This window comes from Rhinatrema bivittatum, chromosome 2 (assembly GCF_901001135.1).
Source record: "Rhinatrema bivittatum chromosome 2, aRhiBiv1.1, whole genome shotgun sequence".
NCBI classification, from domain to species: Eukaryota; Metazoa; Chordata; class Amphibia; order Gymnophiona; family Rhinatrematidae; genus Rhinatrema; species Rhinatrema bivittatum.
This window is the reverse complement of record NC_042616.1, coordinates 486,518,414-486,538,801: the sequence shown is the minus strand read 5'-3', so window position 1 is coordinate 486,538,801 and position 20,388 is coordinate 486,518,414. Positions and strand designations below refer to the sequence as shown.

The following is a 20,388-nucleotide window of genomic DNA, read 5'->3' as shown; positions in this document are numbered from 1 at the left end:
CAGTTCTCCCTTTCACAATTTTCTAGCTAATCTCTGGAATATCTGCCCATCTTTGCAAGCTGACACACTTGAAAAGCAAATGAATTTTCTCACCCCCCAGTTATTTCCCCAACTCTATACACCTCACTGTCAAGTCCCGTATAAGAATAGGTTTGTTTTTCTTTTTGGTGTCTCTGTAGTCTCTTATAAGGTCCTTACTACAGTGACACCTTCACCAACTTTAATTCCTGTTCCAAATGCCCCCAGAAATTGCACACTGTGAAATACTACTTCAAAGCATAGGGCACCTGCTATTCAACATTATTTAGCTGGGTAACTAGCGACATAGCCAGCTGAGTGGCGGCAACTGAATATCCTGCTATGTTCAGTGGACACCACTTAGCCAGATAAAGTCATTTATCTGGTTAAGCAGATAGCTGGATAAGTCAGTGGTGGGTAAAAGGGGCACAATGGGGTGGCACTGCTTTTCTGGTTTATGTAGCTGGGTAAATGCCAATATTTGGACTTATTTGGTCAAAATAATCAGATAAGTTAGACATGCCATAGAGCCAGTCTAATTTAGCCGAATATAACTTATCTGGCTCACTTACACAGAGAGATCACTTTAAATATTGAGGCCTTTGATTCACCAAAACTTGCCTAACTCCATCTTACATTCACAAACCAAATTAATGTAAAAGCCTTATATTTATTTAAAAATTTAATTAAGGCACCACAAGGACATTTTTCAGATTAGCATTAAAATAGCTATAGATATGTTGTATGTATGCAAATTCACCTCCGCCCCTCCCCCCCCCCCAATTTTTTTTTTCCAAAGAATCAATAAAAGTTTAAAAAGTAACATATGTAATCTTATCTTAAACTATTCACTATAAATAGGTACTAGAGAAATATTCTCAAAAATTCATTAAAAAAAGTGGTAATTTCATCTATGTAAGGTTACTAAGGCCCTATTGCTTTGCATAGTTTGAGTCCTGTGACTGAGTTACTAATTTATCAGTTGACAGATTTTTAAAAAAATTATCAATCTATAGCCTTTCTCCAATAGGGAAAATCCTTGTAGTTTAAGCAATCTTGCAAAAAAGATGAATAAGTTCTGTAGAAATCAGATTCCATGTGCAAGATGATCATGATTTATAATATCCTGTAAGGGATCCTGAGAAAAACAACATCTAAAGATATGACCTGCAAGATCTCAGTATTTCATGTACATTATCATATCTGGATTACTTTCTTGTTGGTTCAATGAAAGGTAGCAAAACTTGCAAAGAACCCTCAAGGACACGACACAGAATTTGCAGTCTAAGATGTCCTGATCAGCCTAGTTCTGGGGTCAGGTCTATCAAAGAATTTAACAGGTCTGTCCTCTGACATCCAAAGAGGGCTTGTGCCAGCTTTCCCACTGTGGTACTTTTGGCGCCTTCCTTCATGGCCCATTTCCGCATCATCTGGTAAATCTTCTCTCTCAGACCATCTCTCTCATAGTCATGGTCTAATTCATCAATTTCCGAATTAGACAAGCCCAGTCTGCGCGCACACGTCTTCCATTCTTTTGCCAAGTTCTGCCTGATGAGATCCAGGTGTTGTTCATTAGCTAAAACAGTGCAATCTGCCAAAAAAAATAAAACAGGAAAAACAGGTGCTACATTACTCTGACTGAAAAAAACAAAAACACTTTTGAAAATCAATAACATCTAACATTTTTCTTCTGCCCAAACATGTTAACAAGGGGAGATAAGAAAACAATCATTCCGAAAAAGTAATAACTTAATAATGAAAAAAAAACATGTTTTATTATTACAGGAGCTTCTATGACTAAATTGCAAGATGACTTTTACATGTTTCCATGGAACAGACATTTCTGTAAATGAAAACATTACATTTATCTTTCACATTTCCGTGGGTTTTTTTTGTACCTGTAATTTTTTAAATTGCTATAGCACATGCAATATCTGAGCATTAGTTATTCCACTGGTTATATACAAAATGCACAAGAGATGACAAATTATATTGGTTAATTTCATTTCATTCCATTTATAAACAGACTCCCATTGCAGAGGATTAGTATACTGTTTATTTTTGTGGAATCTATCTGTGATTAAATTATGCTGTATTCTTACTTTTGAAATTAAATTTGAATAGGGCCGTGAGGTTATCAAAAGTGTAAAGATTATGATTTTATTATAAATAAAGGGGTAGATTTTCAAAAAGCGCGCCTTCGCGTACTTTTGTTGGCGCATCAGGCGCAAACAAAAGTACGCTGGATTTTAGTAGATACGCGCGTAGCTGCGCGCATCTGCTAAAATCCTGGATCGGCGCGCGCAAGGCTACCGATTTCGTGTAGCCGGCGTGCGCCGAGCTGCGCAGCCTACCTCAGTTCCCTCTGAGGCCGCTCCAAAATCGGAGCGGCCTCGGAGGGAATTCGCTATCGCCCTCCCCTCACCTTCCCCTCCCTTCCTCTACCTAACCCACCCCCCCCGGCCCTGTCTAAACCCCCCCCCCCCCACCTTTGTTGGGGGATTTACGCCTCCTGGAGGGAGAAGTAAATCCCCGCGCGCCAGCAGGCCGCTGGCGCGCCTAGACACAACCCGGGGGCGGTTCCGGAGGGAGCGGCCACGCCCCCGGACCACCCCTGGCCGAAACCACGCCCCCAAAACGCTGCGTCCCGCCCCGAAAACGCCGCGCCGATCAGCCCCGCCCCCGACACGCCCCCCTCGGAAAACCCCGGGACTTACGCGAGTCCCAGGGCTCTGCACACGCCGGCAGGCCTATGTAAAATAGGCGCACCGGCGCGTAAGGCCCTGCTCGCGTAAATCCAGGCGGATTTACGCGAGCAGGGCTCTTAAAACCCGCCCCAAAGCTTTAAAAAAAACAAAAAAAAAAAAAAACCAACACCACATTCTTATAAAGGAAAACCAGCAAACATTGCATTTGTAAACACACATTTTCAGCAATTAAACAGGTTGGATTTCCTTCTTCTCCCCCCCCCCCCCTCCCTAACCCTCCCTCGGCTCTATCCCCTCTGAACATTTTCCATTTCCATTATTCTGTACCCGTTTTTGGGTCATTTACAGGTATGTCTTACTGCTTGCACAATTAAACTCTGGAATTTGTTACCAGAGGATGCGGTCAGTGCAGTTAGTATAGCTGTGTTTAAAAAAGGATTTGATAAGTTCTTGGAGGAGAAGTCCATTACCTGCTATTAAGTTCACTTAGAGAATAGCACTGACATTAGCAATGGTAACATGGAATAGACTTAGTTTTTGGGTACTTGCCAGGTTCTTATGGCCTGGATTGGCCACTGTTGGAAACAGGATGCTGGGCTTGATGGACCCTTGGTCTGACCCAGTATGGCATTTTCTTATGTTCTTATGTTCCAAGTTCTCCGGGAAGGTGAAATATCCATCGGCCCGGGTTCTTGATGTTGTAGACTGAGCATAGGAGGGCTATGTCTCGGTAGTCTGCTCATCCTGCTACCAGTAAGGTACTCCGGGCTTTTGCATTTAGGGACATAATGTAAGGTTTCCAGATGTTGAGAAACGCTTCATATTTCTCAGTCGAAGACTGTTTAGCGGACATGTGTTCAAACACCGCTAGTTTGTGGAGGTTTAGCCGGAGTGTAAAAGAAGGTTTTGTGGGTGTTGTCCATTGAGCCAGGATTGCTTTTTTGGCAACTAGAAACGCTTTAGTCAGAAACAAATGTTGGGGCCAGGCCTGGAAGAGTCAAACAAGCAGAGGGATGTTGATAAAGGGACAGGATTGTCCATCAGCTTCTGTAAGTAATTTAGTAAGACTGACCAGAACCACTGTATTACTTCACAGGACCAAAAGCAGTGAATGTATGTCGCCCTGCTCACCTTGTACTTCCGACATGTGTCAGTTGGTAACAGTTTATATCAGAAAGCCATGGCATGGGGGGATATATAGGCGGTATAAGAATTTAATTTGAATTTCACGGATTTGGATGTTTTCTGAGACTTTGGCCAGGGCTTTAAAACAGACTAACAGGGAGTGTGAGGATAGCTGAAAGTAAAGGTCCTTGTTCCAGCTTTCCACTAATCCAGCAGTATGGTCTGTGTCATCGAGCAACAGCCTATTCCTCATTCTAGCACAGGTCACTTGTTTGTGGCCCATAAAGAACTTGAAAATGCTGGATTTCGCTGTAAGTGGTGGGTCCTTCGGTAGGTCCTGACTTATGAAGTATTGTACTTGGAGGTAGGCGTAAAAATGTTTGTGGGATAATGTGAATTCCTCTTGCAATTCTGAGTAGGGGTGAATGAGACCACTATCATTGGAGAAGAGCTGCCGAAAGGTAGACAGCCCTTTTTGAGTCCATGATAGGAAAATTGGGTTCTCTCATGCGGGCTGAAAGCTTGGGCATGGCAATAATTCCCATGGTACTTATAGTTTACCACATAGGTGTCTCCAGGTCTTGTGGCAAGCTTCAAGGAAAGGGAAAGTTTGCATAAGGTTGGGTGGAACAGCTGCTTGTACATGCAGAAGATTCACTAGTGTGTATGACTTGCACCACTCTTGAAGAATATCCACTGGTGAGTACATTGCAGCCCTCGTTATCCATTCATACACATGTCATAGAAGACAAGCAATATTATATTTTTGTACATTTGGGCAAACTAGGCCTCCCGTAGGCAGTAGTATCATCAGTTTACTTAAACTTAGTTGTGTTCTTTTGCTTCCCCAAAGGAAGCCCCCCTAAGGCCCTGGTCAACTCAATATGATGTTTCTTTTTGATCCACATTGGTAACATTTGTAACATATACAACTACTGGGGCAGTTCCATCATCTTAAACAACTGTACCCTGCCTGAGAGCATGACAGGAAGAGCGCTCCATTCCTTTAACTTTTGTTTCATTTTGACCAACTAGGGAAGAATATTGGAGTTATAAATATTTTGTATGTCGACTGGTATCTTAATACCTAGATATTTCATTTCAGTTTGTACCCACCATAATGGGAAGGTGCCTGGCCAAATCGTTCTAAGGGTCCCTGTGACATCTAGCGCTTCCGATTTATCTCTATTTTGAGACCAGAGAATTTTCCGAATTGGGCTTGTAAATCCAGAACAATGGGCAACGATCGAACTGGGTCCAAAAGAAAAATGAGTACATCATCGGCAAAAGCTGCCGACTTGAATTGCGTGTGGCCAAACCTGATCCCCTTAATAGCTGGATGACCTTCATAGGTTTGTAGCAGGGGGTCTAAGGATAGTATATATAGGAGCAGGGAGAGTGGGCATCCCTGCCTCACCCCCCCTCTGGAGCTCAAACCGCTCTGACATAAGTCCATTGGCCAAGACGATGGAACTAGGCTGTTGATATCGCTCCCTCAAACCCGAATCTATTCAATACCGAGAAAAGGTATTTCCACGTCACTCGATCAAATGCCTTCTCTGTGTCGAGCCCCATCGCTATTGCAGGTATCGAGGCGGTCTTGCAATGGAACATTGCCAGCCACAGGCATACTATATGCTTACTGGTGGTTCTGCCTTTTACGAAACCCACTTGATTCTCCGAGATCAAGAAGGGGAGGATGGTATTTATTCTATTTGCTAATATTTTTGCAAACAGCTTCAGATCGAAATTTAACAATGAAATGGGTCTGTATGACGCTGGTGATAGCGGATCTTTACCACTTTTTGGTAGGACAGTGATATATGTTGTCAGCCTCCTTAGAGAATCCTACGTGAGATGCCCTATTAAAATAAGCCACTAAAGTATCCCCCAGGTCGGCCTTTAATATCTTATAGAATCTACGTTTAGCCCGTCTGGCCTGTGCACCTTATGTAAGGGGCTTGAGTCAATACCCTCCAGGATCTCCTGGGTTTTTGGCGCATTTAGCCAGTGGGGGTGAGCTGAGGTTAATCTGGGGATCTTAATGTTTTGGAAAAAAGTACCTTTCACCGCCTCCGCTGGAATATAGATTGGCATAAAAGTCTCGAAGAATTTTGCAGATTTCTATAGTTGCCGTTTGCCTTTTCCCCGTGTGATCTTTTAGCGCTTCTCTAAAATTGTTGCCCCTACTGGTTTTAGCTAAATTTGTCAAGAGTTTGCCTGCTTTTTTACCAAATTTGTATAGTTTATGGGCGGAGGATAACTAACTGCACTGCACTGAGGCAGACGATCTGACTTTTAGCTACTCAGAAGCAGCCTTTCAGGCTGTGATCACAGATACACCATTCTTTGAGTCATCTACACCTGTTGTGCCGTCAGTATCTTGGTTGGATGTGATTAATTTACAGAAGAGGTTAACCCGGGTTGAACTACATTCAGCAACATTAATAGAATATTGCAGTGTCAGACGAATTCCACACGGGTTGAGAGTGCAAAAGGAACCCAGACTTCACGCAGACAATAAGACTTTGTGACCCAGTGGAATCAAATACTTAACAAATGCTCATTTGATCTTATGGTTTTGATCATTGAAACCACGAAATCTCTTACACTACACTACAGGAAGAACTGTCAGGTCAGCTGGAAGCGATTAAAACCAGCACTCCGCTAGAACAGTTTGATAACCAACTCGCTGAATTCAAAAATAGTTTAGAGAAAAGTGTAAAATGTTGAGATTACTACCTGATAATCTCCTTTTCCTTAGTGTAGACAGATGGACTCAGTACGAATGGGGATAGTATCCGCGTGCTAGCAGTTGGAGACGGATCTGACGTCAGCACGGGGTATATAGCCCCACAGGAAGCGTAGCGACTCAGTAATCTTCCTTGCAAAAGCTGTTATAGATGTGTGTACTGACGCTCAGTGAAAAAGTGAAAACAGGATTCCCCTGACCGATTGATAGGAGCTGGAGATCGCCAGCAGTCACAACCGGAAGGCGTTGACACCTGGTATAGTGTACACTCGTATAGCGATAGATGACATGGCTTACCTTGCCTCGGTGAAACCCATGTACGCAGGCAGCTGGGCGGGATGCTGAGTCCATCTGTCTACACTAAGGAAAAGGAGATTATCAGGTAGTAATCTCAACATTTCCTGGCGTATAGCCAGATGGACTCAGTACGAATGGGATGTACCAAAGCTTTACTCCCCACCTGGGCGGGAGGCTGCCTGAGGACCATGTAATACCGCCCTTGCAAATGCAGAGTCCTCCCTGGCCTGGACATCCAGACGGTAGAACCTGGAAAAGGTATGGAGGGAGGACCACGTCGCCGCTTTACAGATTTCCGCAGGCGATAGCATCCTGGATTCTGCCCAGGATGCCGCTTGAGCTCTGGTAGAATGAGCCTTGACTTGGAGAGGCGGAGACTTCCCAGCCTCTACGTAAGCTGCTCGGATAACTTCTTTAATCCAGCGGGCGATGGTGGGCCGAGAGGCCGCTTCACCTTGTCTCTTACCGCTGTGCAAGACGAACAGATGGTCCGTCTTTCGTAGGTCTTGTGTCACTTCCAGATATCTGGGCAGCAATCTGCCAATGTCGAGATGGCGTAATAAACGCCCTTCTTCCGATTTCCGCAAACCCGCCGTGGTAGGCAAGGATATGGTTTGGTTAAGATGAAACTGTGAAACCACCTTAGGGAGAAAGGAGGGAACTGTGCGAAGATGGATAGCCTCCGAAGTGATCCTGAGAAAGGGATCACGGCAGGACAGTGCTTGTAGCTCTGAAACGCGGCGTGCTGAACAGACAGCCAGCAAGAACACAGACTTCAATGTTAGCGACCGGAGAGATAGCCCCCGAAGGGGTCGGAAGGTGGATCCCGCGAGGAAATCCAATACAAGGATGAGGTTCCATAAGGGCACAGGCCACTTCAGTGGCGGACGAATATGCTTGACTCCTTGCAGGAAGCGAGCAACATCTGGGTGCCTGGCAATGGTCTTGCCATCCCTCCAGGGACCATAGCAAGACAGTGCAGCCACCTGAACCTTAATGGAGCTGAGGGAGAGATCCTTCTGAAGTCCCTCTTGCAGGAAATCCAACACCATAGGGATTGTAGTCGTATGTGGATTGGTGCCATGAGTGTTGCACCATACTTCAAATACTCTCCAGATCCGAATGTAGGTGAGGGATGTGGCAAACTTGCGAGCTCGGAGGAGGGTATCAATCACGGGCTCAGAGTAACCTCTTTTCTTCAGTCTAGCCCTCTCAATGGCCAGACCGTAAGAGAGAATTGAGCTGGATCCTCGTGAAGGATGGGACCTTGGCGTAGAAGGTCCCGGAGAGGAGGCAGGGGAAGAGGCTCCCCTGCCAATATTCTCATGTCCGCGTACCAGGGTCTTCTTGGCCAGTCTGGCGCCACTAGAAGAACTAGGCCCCGGTGTCTCTGAATCTTGCGGATGATAGCGCCTAGCAGAGGCCACGGAGGAAAAGCGTATAGCAGAGTCCCTGGAGGCCATGGCTGAACCAGGGCATTGATTCTGTGTGAGAACGGGTCACGTTTGTGGCTGAAGTATCTGGGTACGTGAGCATTGGACTTGTCCGCCAGTAAATCCATGTCCGGAATCCCCCAATGATCCACAATCATCTGGAAGGCTGTGGGGGACAGCTGCCACTTTCCTGGATTTAGGCTTTCTCTGCTGAGGAAGTCTGCTGTAGTGTTGTCCTTCCCGGCAATGTGGACGGCGGAGATGTCCTGAAGATTTGCCTCTGCTCTTGGAAAGCACGCTCAACTAGCGTGCAGGCACTCCAAACTGCTTTGGAGACAGAAATTACTGAGTCGCTACGCTTCCTGTGGGGCTATATACCCCGTGCTGACGTCAGATCAGTCTCCAACTGCTAGCACGCGGATACTATCCCCATTCGTACTGAGTCCATCTGGCTACACGCCAGGAAATACAAAAAATTCCAACACGACGAGTACGACTACAAAAAAGGCTTTGTTTATACATGGATGGCTACGAATGGTCCCCCCAAAAAACTGTAGCATTCGCCCAATCGTCTTCAGACGATTCCTCAGGGGAGGAAATGGGAGTACAGCAGAGCTGCGACCAGCAGACAGGACATTTGTCAACCAGCAACACCAGATTATCATTTGGAGCATCCTCCTCTTCTGGCCCATCTTTTTTAGATACTGCTCCCTTGGCACACGGTGCAAAGAATCCACGTCAACGAATGCAACAATCCATCCAGCCGACTCAGCGAGTCATGCAGTCGACAAGACAATATCAAGATCCATGGAAATAAAAGATGATAATATTGTATTTAATTTATCCTCAAGGACTCTCACTGACATTGAAATTCGAACTCTGGGAAAAGGTTTGTTATATGTCCCCTACTGTTCTACCTAATGACTTCGACATTCAGACACATTTATATAAATTCTTTAGATCTCTTAAGATTAAATAATTTTTTCTGGATTCTCCTTCAAGACATGTCATTGGTGTATCCGAAATCCAAATGGATCCCCCCGGGTCCATATGATCCAGCTTTAGTCATGTTTGAGAGACTAGTCCGTGCGGATATAGCTGTTTTACAGGGTAACAAACGTTACACATATTACAATCTCAATAAACAAGAGAATGCAGCATTGACATCACTGACAAGATCCCAACATAGTAATAAAACCAGCTGATAAGGGGGGTGGGATTGTGTTGTTGAATACCAGTGACTATGAATTAGAAGTCCAGCGTCAACTTAGTGATGTTCTGTTTTATAATCTGTTGTCACAAGATCCCACTAAGGAATTACAAATTAGAATTAAAGATTTAGTGCAGGAAGCGGTTGAGAAAAAATACATCACCTTATTTATTTATTTATTTTTAGATTTTTATATACCGGTGTTCCTATATGAAATAAAGATCACATCGGTTTACATTGAAACAGAACATGAAAATTGCCAAAAGGCATTACATAGAACAAGGTTATGAAACTTGGAACAGTGTACATAAGTTCAAAATTTAACAATAACGTTGTAACATTGATGACCAAAAGATAAAGGAGAAGAAAAAAAAAAAAAAAAAGGACTTAAACAATTAAGTTGACAGGTCTTATTGAGCATAAAAATTATAACGTATAAGTGAGAAAGTCTCAAGTGTCCTGCAGCAAGAGATTAGATACCGAAGTAGGTAGTGGTATGGAAAATGGGGGTTTGTGAAGAAGATATGTTCTTGCTGGTTGGAGGGGAAAAAATGATGATCATGGTCCTGGAAAAGCTTGGCTAAAGAGCCAGGTTTTAAGTTTTTTTTTTAATGAAGAGTGGCAGAACTCAAGCCGAATGTCTGGTGGGAGCGCATTCCATTGAATGGGGCCTGCTGTAGATATGGCACGTTTATGATGCGAGGATTTTGTTGAAGGTACATAGAGTGTGCCTTTATATGCTCCTCTGATGGGTCTAGAGGAGGAGTGAGGGCGTAGTTGGTTACATAATTGAAGAGGAGAGATATTGTGAATGGATTTATGAATTACGGTGAGTACTTTATATAGGATCCTTTGCTTTATAGGCAGCCAGTGGAGGAGCTTGAGAATGGGGGTCATGTGATCTCTTTTATTCGAATTGGTAAGGATTCTGGCTGCAGAGTTCTGTAGCATTTGGAGGGGTTTGATGGATGAATATGGAAGGCCAAAGAGAAGCGAATTGCAATAGTCGACTTTTGATAGAATAATGGCTTGTAGGACCATCCGAAAATCGTTGAAATAAAGAAGAGGCTTCAATTTTTTTTAAGACTTGTAACTTATAAAAACAGTCTTTGGTGGTTGTGCTTATGAATTTTTTAAAATTGAGCTGATTGTCTAGCATGATACCTAGATCTCGAACATGTGGTGAGTGATTTAATATGGGAGTGGATGAGTTGAGTAGGTCAGCTGGGTTTAGAAGTTTGATGTTGATGTCTTGATTGATGATTAGGATCTCAGTTTTGTTGTTGTTAAGAATGAGGCAAAGGCTGGAGAGAAGATGATTGATCTGTTGCAAACAATTGTTCCAGTGAGCCAAGGTTTTTTGTAAGGATTCTGAGATTGGGATGAGTATCTGGATGTCATCCGCGTAGAGATAGTGAGTTAGGTTTAGTTTAGTAAGTAGATGACATAGAGGTAAGAGGTAAATGTTGAAGAGGGTAGGGGAAAGGGAGGAACCCTGAGGGACCCCCCGGTTGGAAGGGATCGGTTGTGATTCTTTGTTGTTAATCTTTACTTTGAATTGTCTATTTGCTAGGAAGGATTTGAACCAGCTGAAGACTGTTCCTTTAATGCCTATATCTGCCAGACATTTTAATAGAGATGAATGGTTTAAGAGAATCGCAATTCTTGATAGTGGAATATCCCATAATCCCTGTATTTTACGTTGTCCCAAAGATTCATAAATCTTTGAAAACCCCCCCCAGGCCGTCCCATCATCTCTGGGATAGGTTCTGTTCTGGAACCATTGTCCAAATTTGTAGACTTTTTTTGAAACCTTTTGTGCCATTAATTAAATCCTATGAAAGGGACTCTTCCCATTTGATCACATTATTATCCAACAGTGATCCAACTATGGATGCATGTTTTTTGATCACATTAGATATTACGTCCTTATATACGAATATCCCTCAAGATGAAGCTTTAACAGTGATTGAGGAAGTCTTAAATACACGGACAGCACATACACGTGTGCCCACTGATTTTTTGGTAGAATTAGCACGAATAGCTCTCATACGTAATTATTTCATGTTTAAAACAGATTTTTATCAACAGGTCAAAGGCATGGCGATGGGGGCGACCATGGCCCCCAGTCTGGCCTGCCTTTATGTAGCAGACTTTGAGGAGAGATATATTCACACATCATAATGGCAAACTTTCATAGTCTATTGGTTGAGGTACATTGATGACATCTTATTGATCTGGCGGGGCACAGACATTCAATTTTTTGTGTTTATAGACTTGCTAAATCACCTTAACCCCAATTTACAGTTCAATTTTTTGATTGATTCACGCCAAGTTCCATTTCTAGATGTTCTTGTTACATATCAGGATGATCATTTCCAAACATCTATCTATCGCAAGGACACTGGTAGGAATACATTATTAGCGTATGACAGTTTTCACCCGCACCATCTTAAAGAAAATATTCCCACTGGCCAATTCCTTAGACTCAGGCGGCTGTGCTCCACCAGGTCAGAGTATGTCGTGCAAGCTAAGCAGATGATGCTCAGGTTTCAACAGAGAGGGTATCCCGGAAAAATATTGAGAAAGGCTTATTAATGTGCCCTGTATGTGAATAGGGATTTACTTTTTTTTTTACCACAGGCTCAGTATCTGACTCCCAGGGTTAATTGTATTTTACTATTTTCAACGATTAGCAATGATGTTTCTAAAATAATTCGCAAACATTGGGGAGCCTTAGCACTTGAAAAATATTTCCAGAGTGCCCTCCTGTTTACTTTCCGCCAGGGTAGGAATGTGCAGGATAGGTTGATACATTCACATTTCAAACAGCAAAACATTCCATAGAATGGTGGTTCCCATAAGGCCTGTGACCACTGTTCTGTGCGTAAACACACCTTAGTCATGACTGAATTTACACATCCGGTCACTGGCAAAGTTTTTACATTATACAGTAACTGATTGTGATTCTCAAGGCGTGGTATATGTTATAATTTGCCCTTGCAAAAAGTTATATGTGGGAAAGATGTCTCGAAAAATTAAAACTAGGATCATTGAACATAAATCTAACATCAAGATGGGGAGAGACAAAGCTCCCCTAGTGGCACATTGGATTCAAACACCTCATTCGGTGGCTGACCTATATTTTTTTTGTTATAGACGTGGTATCGCCTCCAGCTAGAGGAGATGATTTTTCTACGATTTTGATCAGAAGGGAGCAAAAATTTGACTGGGTAACCAAGGAATTGGATCAAGGAAGAGCGCTTGATGTCATCTACTTGGATTTCAGCAAAGTTTTTGATACTGTTCCGCACAGGAGACTGGTGAATAAAACGAGAAGCTTGGGAGTGAATGCAGAGGTGGTGGCCTGGATTGCAAACTGGTTGACGGACAGAAGACAATGTGTGATGGTAAATGGAACTTTCTCTGAAGAGAGCGGTTTTAAGCAGTGTACCGCAAGGATCGGTGTTGGGACCGGTCCTGTTCAATATCTTTGTGAGCAACATTGCGGACGGGATAGAAGGTAAGATTTGTCTTTTTGCGGACGACACTAAGATCTGCAACAGAGTGGACACGCCGGAAGGAGTGGAGAGAATGAGATGGGATTTAAGGAAACTGGAAGAGTGGTCAAAGATATGGCAGCTGAGATTCAATGCCAAGAAGTGCAGAGTCATGCATATGGGGAGTAGAAATCCGAATGAACTGTATTTGATGGGGGGGGGGGGGGGGGGGGGGGGGGGAAGGCTGATGTGCACGGAGCAGGAAAAAGACCTTGGGGTGATAGTGTCTAATGATATGAAGTCTGCGAAACAATGCGACAAGGCGATAGCAAAAGCCAGAAGAATGCTGGGCTGCATAGAGAGAGGAATATCGAGAAAGAAAAGAAGTGATTATGCCCTTGTACAGGTCCTTGGTGAGGCCTCATCTGGAGTACTGTGTTCAGTTCTGGAGACCGTATCTACAAAGAGACAGAGACAAGATGGAAGCGGTACAGAGAAGGGCGACCAGAAAGGTGGAGGGTCTTCATCGAATGACATACGAGGAGAGATTGAAGAATCTAAATATGTACACCCTGGAGGAAAGGAGGAGCAGGGGTGATATGATTCAGACTTTCAGATACTTGAAAGACAAACCTTTTCCATCAGAAAAAAATCAGCAGAGCCAGAGACTAAGAACCAATGTCAGGAAGTATTTCTTCACAGAGAGAGTGGTAGATGCCTGGAATGCCCTTCCGGAGGAAGTGAAGTCAAAAACTGTGAAAGACTTCAAAGGGGCATGGGATAAACACTGTAGATCCATCAAGTCTAGAGGACGTGAATAAAGAGAATACAGAATGCTGAACAAGCAATAGCCCTCAAGATAGAAGGGCTCAGAATAGAAGAACAGGAAGCCACTGCTGCCACAGCCGCCGCCACCGCTGAAGTGCACAGAAAGGCTGAGCTAGAGATCGCCTCAGGCCTGTTGCAGTAAAAGGGAGAAACAGCAGCCCTTGAAGCCCTAAAGGTCTTGTTGGGGGGGGGGGGGGGGGGAGTTGTCACAGCCATGAAAACTAGCAGACACAGGGATCGACAACCGGGACCCGCAAGCTCAAGGGTGGAAGGGGGCGGCAGAACACTGCACGGAGCGGCAGTAGCCACAGAGGCATTCACGGAGCGGGATGCCAGTGGTCGGTGTTCCACCTTCACGGAGCGGAAGGATGGAGTGGCATTCACGGAGCGGGATGCCAATGGTATACCACCTTCACGGAGCGGAAGGATGAAGGTCTGCCATCTCCCAAATAATTAAAGAAAAAAAAACCCAGGGGTGGGTAAGAATATGTAAAATTACTGGTGAGGTCATAGGCTATAGGTATTGCCAATTACTAGGCTTGTTCAATATTTGTTTGTTAATGTGGCTCGCGGAAATGGGGGCTACTACCTGGAGATAATATCCTTGTTCAGTGTACATACACACGGTTGTGACTCCATCATTGCTCTGGGCTTCAACAGCAAGAGGTAATGTGGAAGAAAAAAAAATTTGTATTCACAGGGAAGCGAGGTGTAGCTGGGCAGATACTTTACTTTCAATGCATGTCCAGCGTAGCTCTCTGCTTCAGCGGCAGGGGGAATGAGGAAGGGAGGATCTGTATGAGGATTGCATAGTCTGGGTGGACAGGGGCAGGCGGTTGCTATCCCTAATTGAGCCGGATATTCACTTGATGCAGTTCCGGCACTGATCTCTACATTGATGGTGGGATGGAGGGGAAATAGAACTAGAGAGTACTAGAAGCCAAGCATAACAAGTATGAGAGAGAGAGGAAAGGAAAAAAAAATACATGGCTTGCTGGGCAGACTGGATGAACCGTTTGGTCTTCTTCTGCCGTCATTTCTATGTTTCTAGGAATACAGTAGCCCCCAATGCTGAGCTAAAATGGAGTAATTTTATTTAAGTTCGGGTATGACGTTAGGGGAAATGGCTGCTGATTGGTTGGTGGGTTGTGCTCGTCACAGACGCAGTTTCATGCCAAAACAGTCTGTCAGGGTTTAATTTCAGTTACCTGAGACCGCACTTTATGCTCCTGATAATTCTGAAATCACTGTGACAGGTATATTAACTGTTGGATCTCTCGTTTTGCCTCAATTTTTCCCAGTGTTTGTATATTGGTCAATGTAAAACTCTTCTTTAATTTCATATTGTTGTTAAAATTATCCTCCCGAAGCAGCCGGACTAGCGAAACACGGGTCCGTGTTGGGGACTGTTATAAAATACAGGGGTTCACTGGACGGCATTACCGTGATGAAATAAAAAACACTTACAATGCGACATTTGACTAAGTAAAGATTTATTTGCACTTTGGTGTTTGCAGCAGATGTGTTAAGTGTATCTTTGCTCCTGTGCGATACTGGATGTTGTCTTTATGTTGGACATTATGTTTTGCATATTCTTTCCATTTGATTTTTAAGATCTTTTGAAAATCAATATCTTGGGACAGGTAAGATGGGAAGCACCAGAGTCTTTGTTCAGTGATCTGAGAACTCTGATGGCCCTATTTCAGCTGCTTCTATCTTGGGGAAACAATCTCTGGAGGTGAAGATATAGTCTATGCGTGACATCGATAAGTGGGCCCTAGCTATTGTGGGATAATGAGGAGATTATTTCTTTGGATTTCCTTATTTGTATTAATATTGTATTTGATATAGTGGATTAACTAGTAAAACTTACTAGTAAAACTTAAAGGCTGAAGATTTGCAGTCTTTGCATTTGCTCAGAAATAATGTACATTGAAGACACTATACTGGACATTGGAATATTAGAAGATTGAGAACGACTTTTGGAGTGAGCTAAAATAGTTTACATTTGGAGTCTGTCTATCAACCATGGATGTAGTCATAGATACAGTCATTGATGTAGTCACTGATTGGTTGGTCAGAAATAACCCAGAAGAACATAAGTTGCTATATGGTACAGAATAGTTATACTAATTGATTCTTATTTGGCTGGGGCTATTCTGGCACAAAACCATATATGACAGATCTTGGTTATTCTGGTACAAAACCATATTTGAGGAAAAGAGCTTCAATTTATGACCAATCAGAAAAGAACATTTGTCCTTGATTGCATTTGGGAAACTATAAAACAGGGAGCAACATTATCCTCAATTTGGAGGCAGAGAGAGAGAGAGAGAGAGAGAGACACACACACCCAGAAGACATCATCACAGTGTTACCCTCCCAACTGTAAGTATCAATAGCCTGGCCAGCTACAACTTACATTGTAAGTATTTAATACAATATTAATTATAGAGATCTGGGAAATGTACTCTGCATTTTTTCCTTATTTCTCTGAAAAGATCCCGAGAGAGAGCACAATAATAGGATAAGGAATTATATACTTTATTGTATATTCTAAATGTATATTAAAGAAACATTAAAAAGATATAGCAAATCAAATTTTACCAATCTGCTAATTAAAAATTGTTATTAAATTGGTGTCTGTGAATTATTCCTTATCAAACTAAAATAGTAACAGTATGTGAGTGTTGTCCCGCAGGTCTGGATGTAAGATCCGCCATGGGTCTATGAGCTGAAGTTGTCTGCACAAATATGGAATTCATTTGTGTTTTTTCAATCCTGGATTGCTCCTTGGGATGATCTGTCTACCCGCAGGTCTGCCACACAATTAAAATCTCTGGCCAGTATTATGGGTCCTTGGGCATGTAAGAGTACGGCCTGCACTAGATTCACAAAAAAGGTGTGGCAGTAGGTGTTGGGGGCATATACATTACATAAAGTGACTGATGCCGAACAGTTTCCCTCGCACGATTATATATCTACCCTCCACATCTGCAAAGGTCTGCTCCATTGCAAAAGCTCCTTGCTTCCCCAGCAGGATTGCCACCACTGAATTCCTGTTTACTGCTTGTGAGTAAAAGATTTGTCCTACCCAATCTCTGGCCAAATCTCTGTCTCAGAGGCAGATAAGTGTGTTTCTTACATGAAGGCTATTTTGGCCTTCTGCCGAGGCAGGGATTGCAACATTTTAGCTCGCTTGACTGGAGAGCCTAGGCCGGCAATGTTCCACGAATAGACACGTAATATTTGTTTCAGCCATATTTTTGCCAAAAATACCAGACTTCTAACATTCCAAACTTAATAAAGAACACACGTTTGCCACCCCTCCTGCAGCCTAGAGGAGCAGCAGTGCCGTCCCAGTTACCAGCCTTCTATATACAGAATATAACCATCATAAATACCTGATAAACACACAACATGGAAATGGATGTAACTACTACTTGTATTCAATGTCCCCAGACCTTCCCTACCCTCCCCCAGTATCCCCTTAACCCCCACAGTTGTAACCAGCTTAATTTTAGGCCTCCTTAGAGGCAAAGAGACCACTTGATACATCCGTGTCAGTTCCCCCTCGCCATTCTCAAGCAATTCCACCTGATAATTCACAAAAGACAAACATGAGGATGATGTATAAGAAATACTATGCCCTTCTGCCAGTCCGTGCATCCCATTCGACCCATTAATGGCCCAGAAAGTTGTAGTTGGCAAGCAGCCTCAGAGATCATCATGTCTGCATCATTTCTTTTAGAAATTGTTTCACGTCGTCAGCAGATTCAAAGATTTTCCAACTCCCTTGATATTCTATGCATAGTCGCGTAGAGTATTGCAGTGTGAATCGCAATTTAAGGTTAAACAGTTCAGCACAAATTGGTGAAAAGGTTTTTCACCTCTGAGATATTGCAGTAGAGTAGTCTTGGAAGATTCTATTTTGCTTCCCATAGTCCATGTTCATGGCTTTCCTGTATGCCTGCAGAATGGCAGTTTTATGGGTAGAATTTATGAATCGCGCTATAACCAAGTGTGGCTGGGTAGTTCCTTGTACTTTTGCGCCCAGCCTATGCACCTGCTCTACAATACTGCGTCCAACTAGGTCATCCAGGCCCAATGTCAGCGGTAGCCAGTTTTCTATTACTTCTATTAAATCTTTATCTGGCAGCAACTCGGGGAAACCCATAACCTTAAATTGTTTCTTCATGACCTATTTTCTATGTCATCAACTTTGGATTCCAGCATTAGGATTTGTTTGGTAAAGTTATCTTTAGCTTGCAAAAGGGTCTGGGTTTCCATTTCAATATCGGCTTGTTGCTGTTGAGTGTCCTTAACCTGCATCTTGATAGCATTTAAAGTCTTGTTAACTGTTGATATTTGTTGACACAGTTCCTGAAAACGTGCGTCTAGGGCCTGTACAACCGCTTTAATTACCTCGTCCATGACCGGTGCATTTGTTGATGAAGAGCATGGGCTCGGAGGTCCGTCAACCATCTTGGCTTCCAGCAGCTTACCTGCTTGTTTTTCTTTTCGCTGCGGTTTTTGTGACATTGCGGAGATGTCCATGTGAAAAAAAAAGATCTATGCGTTGTTGGAGTGACCCGGAGATGGTTTGAATCGCCACAATGGTTAATTCTGCCTCAGGTTTGCCTTTAATGGAGAGAGGGAACTGGGAATGAGATCAACAGCTGCCTACCTGCTCATCGGATCATGTGGTCTCCTCTATGAATTTATTTTATTTTTATTTTATTGAAGTCTTTGTGAGTATTCCAACATTAAAATGTTAAATGCATTGTTATACAAAGATAATAAGATTAACATTCCTTAGACATGTTTATATTTTCAACTGCAAAGTAGAAAGAAAAATAGTACGGTTAAAGACTCCTCATTTTTGTTCCTTTATAAAGTCCCTGCTTTGTTTCTACCCTCCCCCCTGTTTTTCCCTCCCTTCCTCCCCCCTCCCAGTAACGAAGCATAGAGAATTCGGTAACAACTGAATTTTCTGACATTTCTAAGATGTATCTCTTTGCTGTTCATCAATATTGGAATTATAATAGCACATAATCATTTATATTAATACTCAGTCATAAGAACATAAGAAATTGCCATGCTGGGTCAGACCAAGGGTCCATCAAGCCCAGCATCCTGCTTCCAACAGAGGCCAAACCAGGCCACAAGAACCTGGCAATTATCCAAACACTAAGAAGATCCCATGCTACTGATGCAATTAATAGCAGTGGCTATTCCCTAAGTAAACTTGATTAATAGCCGTTAATGGAGTTCTCCTCCAAGAACTTATCCAAACCTTTTTTGAACCCAGCTACACTAACTGCACTAACCACATACTCTAGCAACAAATTCCAGAGCTTTATTGTGCGTTGAGTGAAAAAGAATTTTCTCCGATTAGTCTTAAATGTGCTACTTGCTAACTTCATGGAATGCCCCCTAGTCCTATTATTCGAAAGTGTAAATAACCGAGTCACATCTACTCTTTCAAAACCTCTCATGATCTTAAAGACCTCTATCATATCCCCCCCTCAGCCGTCTCTTCTCCAAGCTGAACAGCCCTAACCTCTTCAGCCTTTCCTCATAGGGAAGCTGTTCCATCCCCTTTATCATTTTGGTTGCCCTTCTCTGTACCTTCTCCATCGCAACTATATCTTTTTTGAGATGCAGCGACCAGAATTGTACACAGTATTCAAGGTGTGGTCTCACCATGGAGCGATATAGAGGCATTATGACATTTTCCATTCTATTAACCATTCCCTTCCTAATAATTCCTAACATTCTATTTGCTTTTTTGACTGCTGCAGCACACTGTGCCGACGATTTTAAAGTATTATCCAGTATGATGCCTAGATCTTTTTCCTGGGTGGTAGCTCCTAATATGGAACCTAACATTGTGTAACTACAGCAATGGTTATTTTTCCCTATATGCAACACCTTGCACTTGTCCACATTAAATTTCATCTGCCATTTGGATACCCAATCTTCAAGTCTTGCAAGGTCCTCCTGTAATGTATCACAGTCTGCTTGTGATTTGACTACTCTGAATAATTTTGTGTCATCTGCAAATTTGATAACCTCACTCGTCATATTCCTTTCCAGATCATATATATATATATATATATATATATATATTGAAAAGCACTGGTCCAAGTACAGATCCCTGAGGCACTCCACTGTTTACCCTTTTCCACTGAGAAAATTAACCATTTAATCCTACTCTCTGTTTCCTGTCTTTTAACCAGCTTGTAATCCACGAAAGGACATCGCCTCCTATCCCATGACTTTTTATTTATTTATTTATTTTATTTAAAACATTTTATATACAGACTTTCACAGACAAAGTCTGACCAAGACGGTTCACAACTTCAAAATATAAGAAAAACTAAAAAAAGATAATTAAACCAAAAAACTACATAAAAAACAAAATCAATAGATAAAAATAAATAAAGTAAAAAGGTGGAAAAAAAATACAATGTATAATTATAATCCCTAATTCTTTAACATAACTTATACTAAA

General features: G+C 42.7%; 1 protein-coding gene across 8 annotated transcripts in view; it reads right to left on the bottom strand.

Moving 5' to 3' along the window:
- Window positions 1-784: 784 nt before the first annotated feature.
- RIPK1 (receptor interacting serine/threonine kinase 1) overlaps window positions 785-20,388 on the bottom strand; it is a 210,465-nt gene continuing 190,861 nt past the window's right edge. For all 8 annotated transcript variants that reach the window (XM_029590539.1, XM_029590542.1, XM_029590543.1 and 5 more), the window contains one exon: window positions 785-1,609. In XM_029590539.1, coding sequence (XP_029446399.1) covers window positions 1,317-1,609 — 293 coding nt within the window. In that variant the 3' untranslated portion in view covers window positions 785-1,316. The remainder of the gene's footprint in view (window positions 1,610-20,388) is intronic.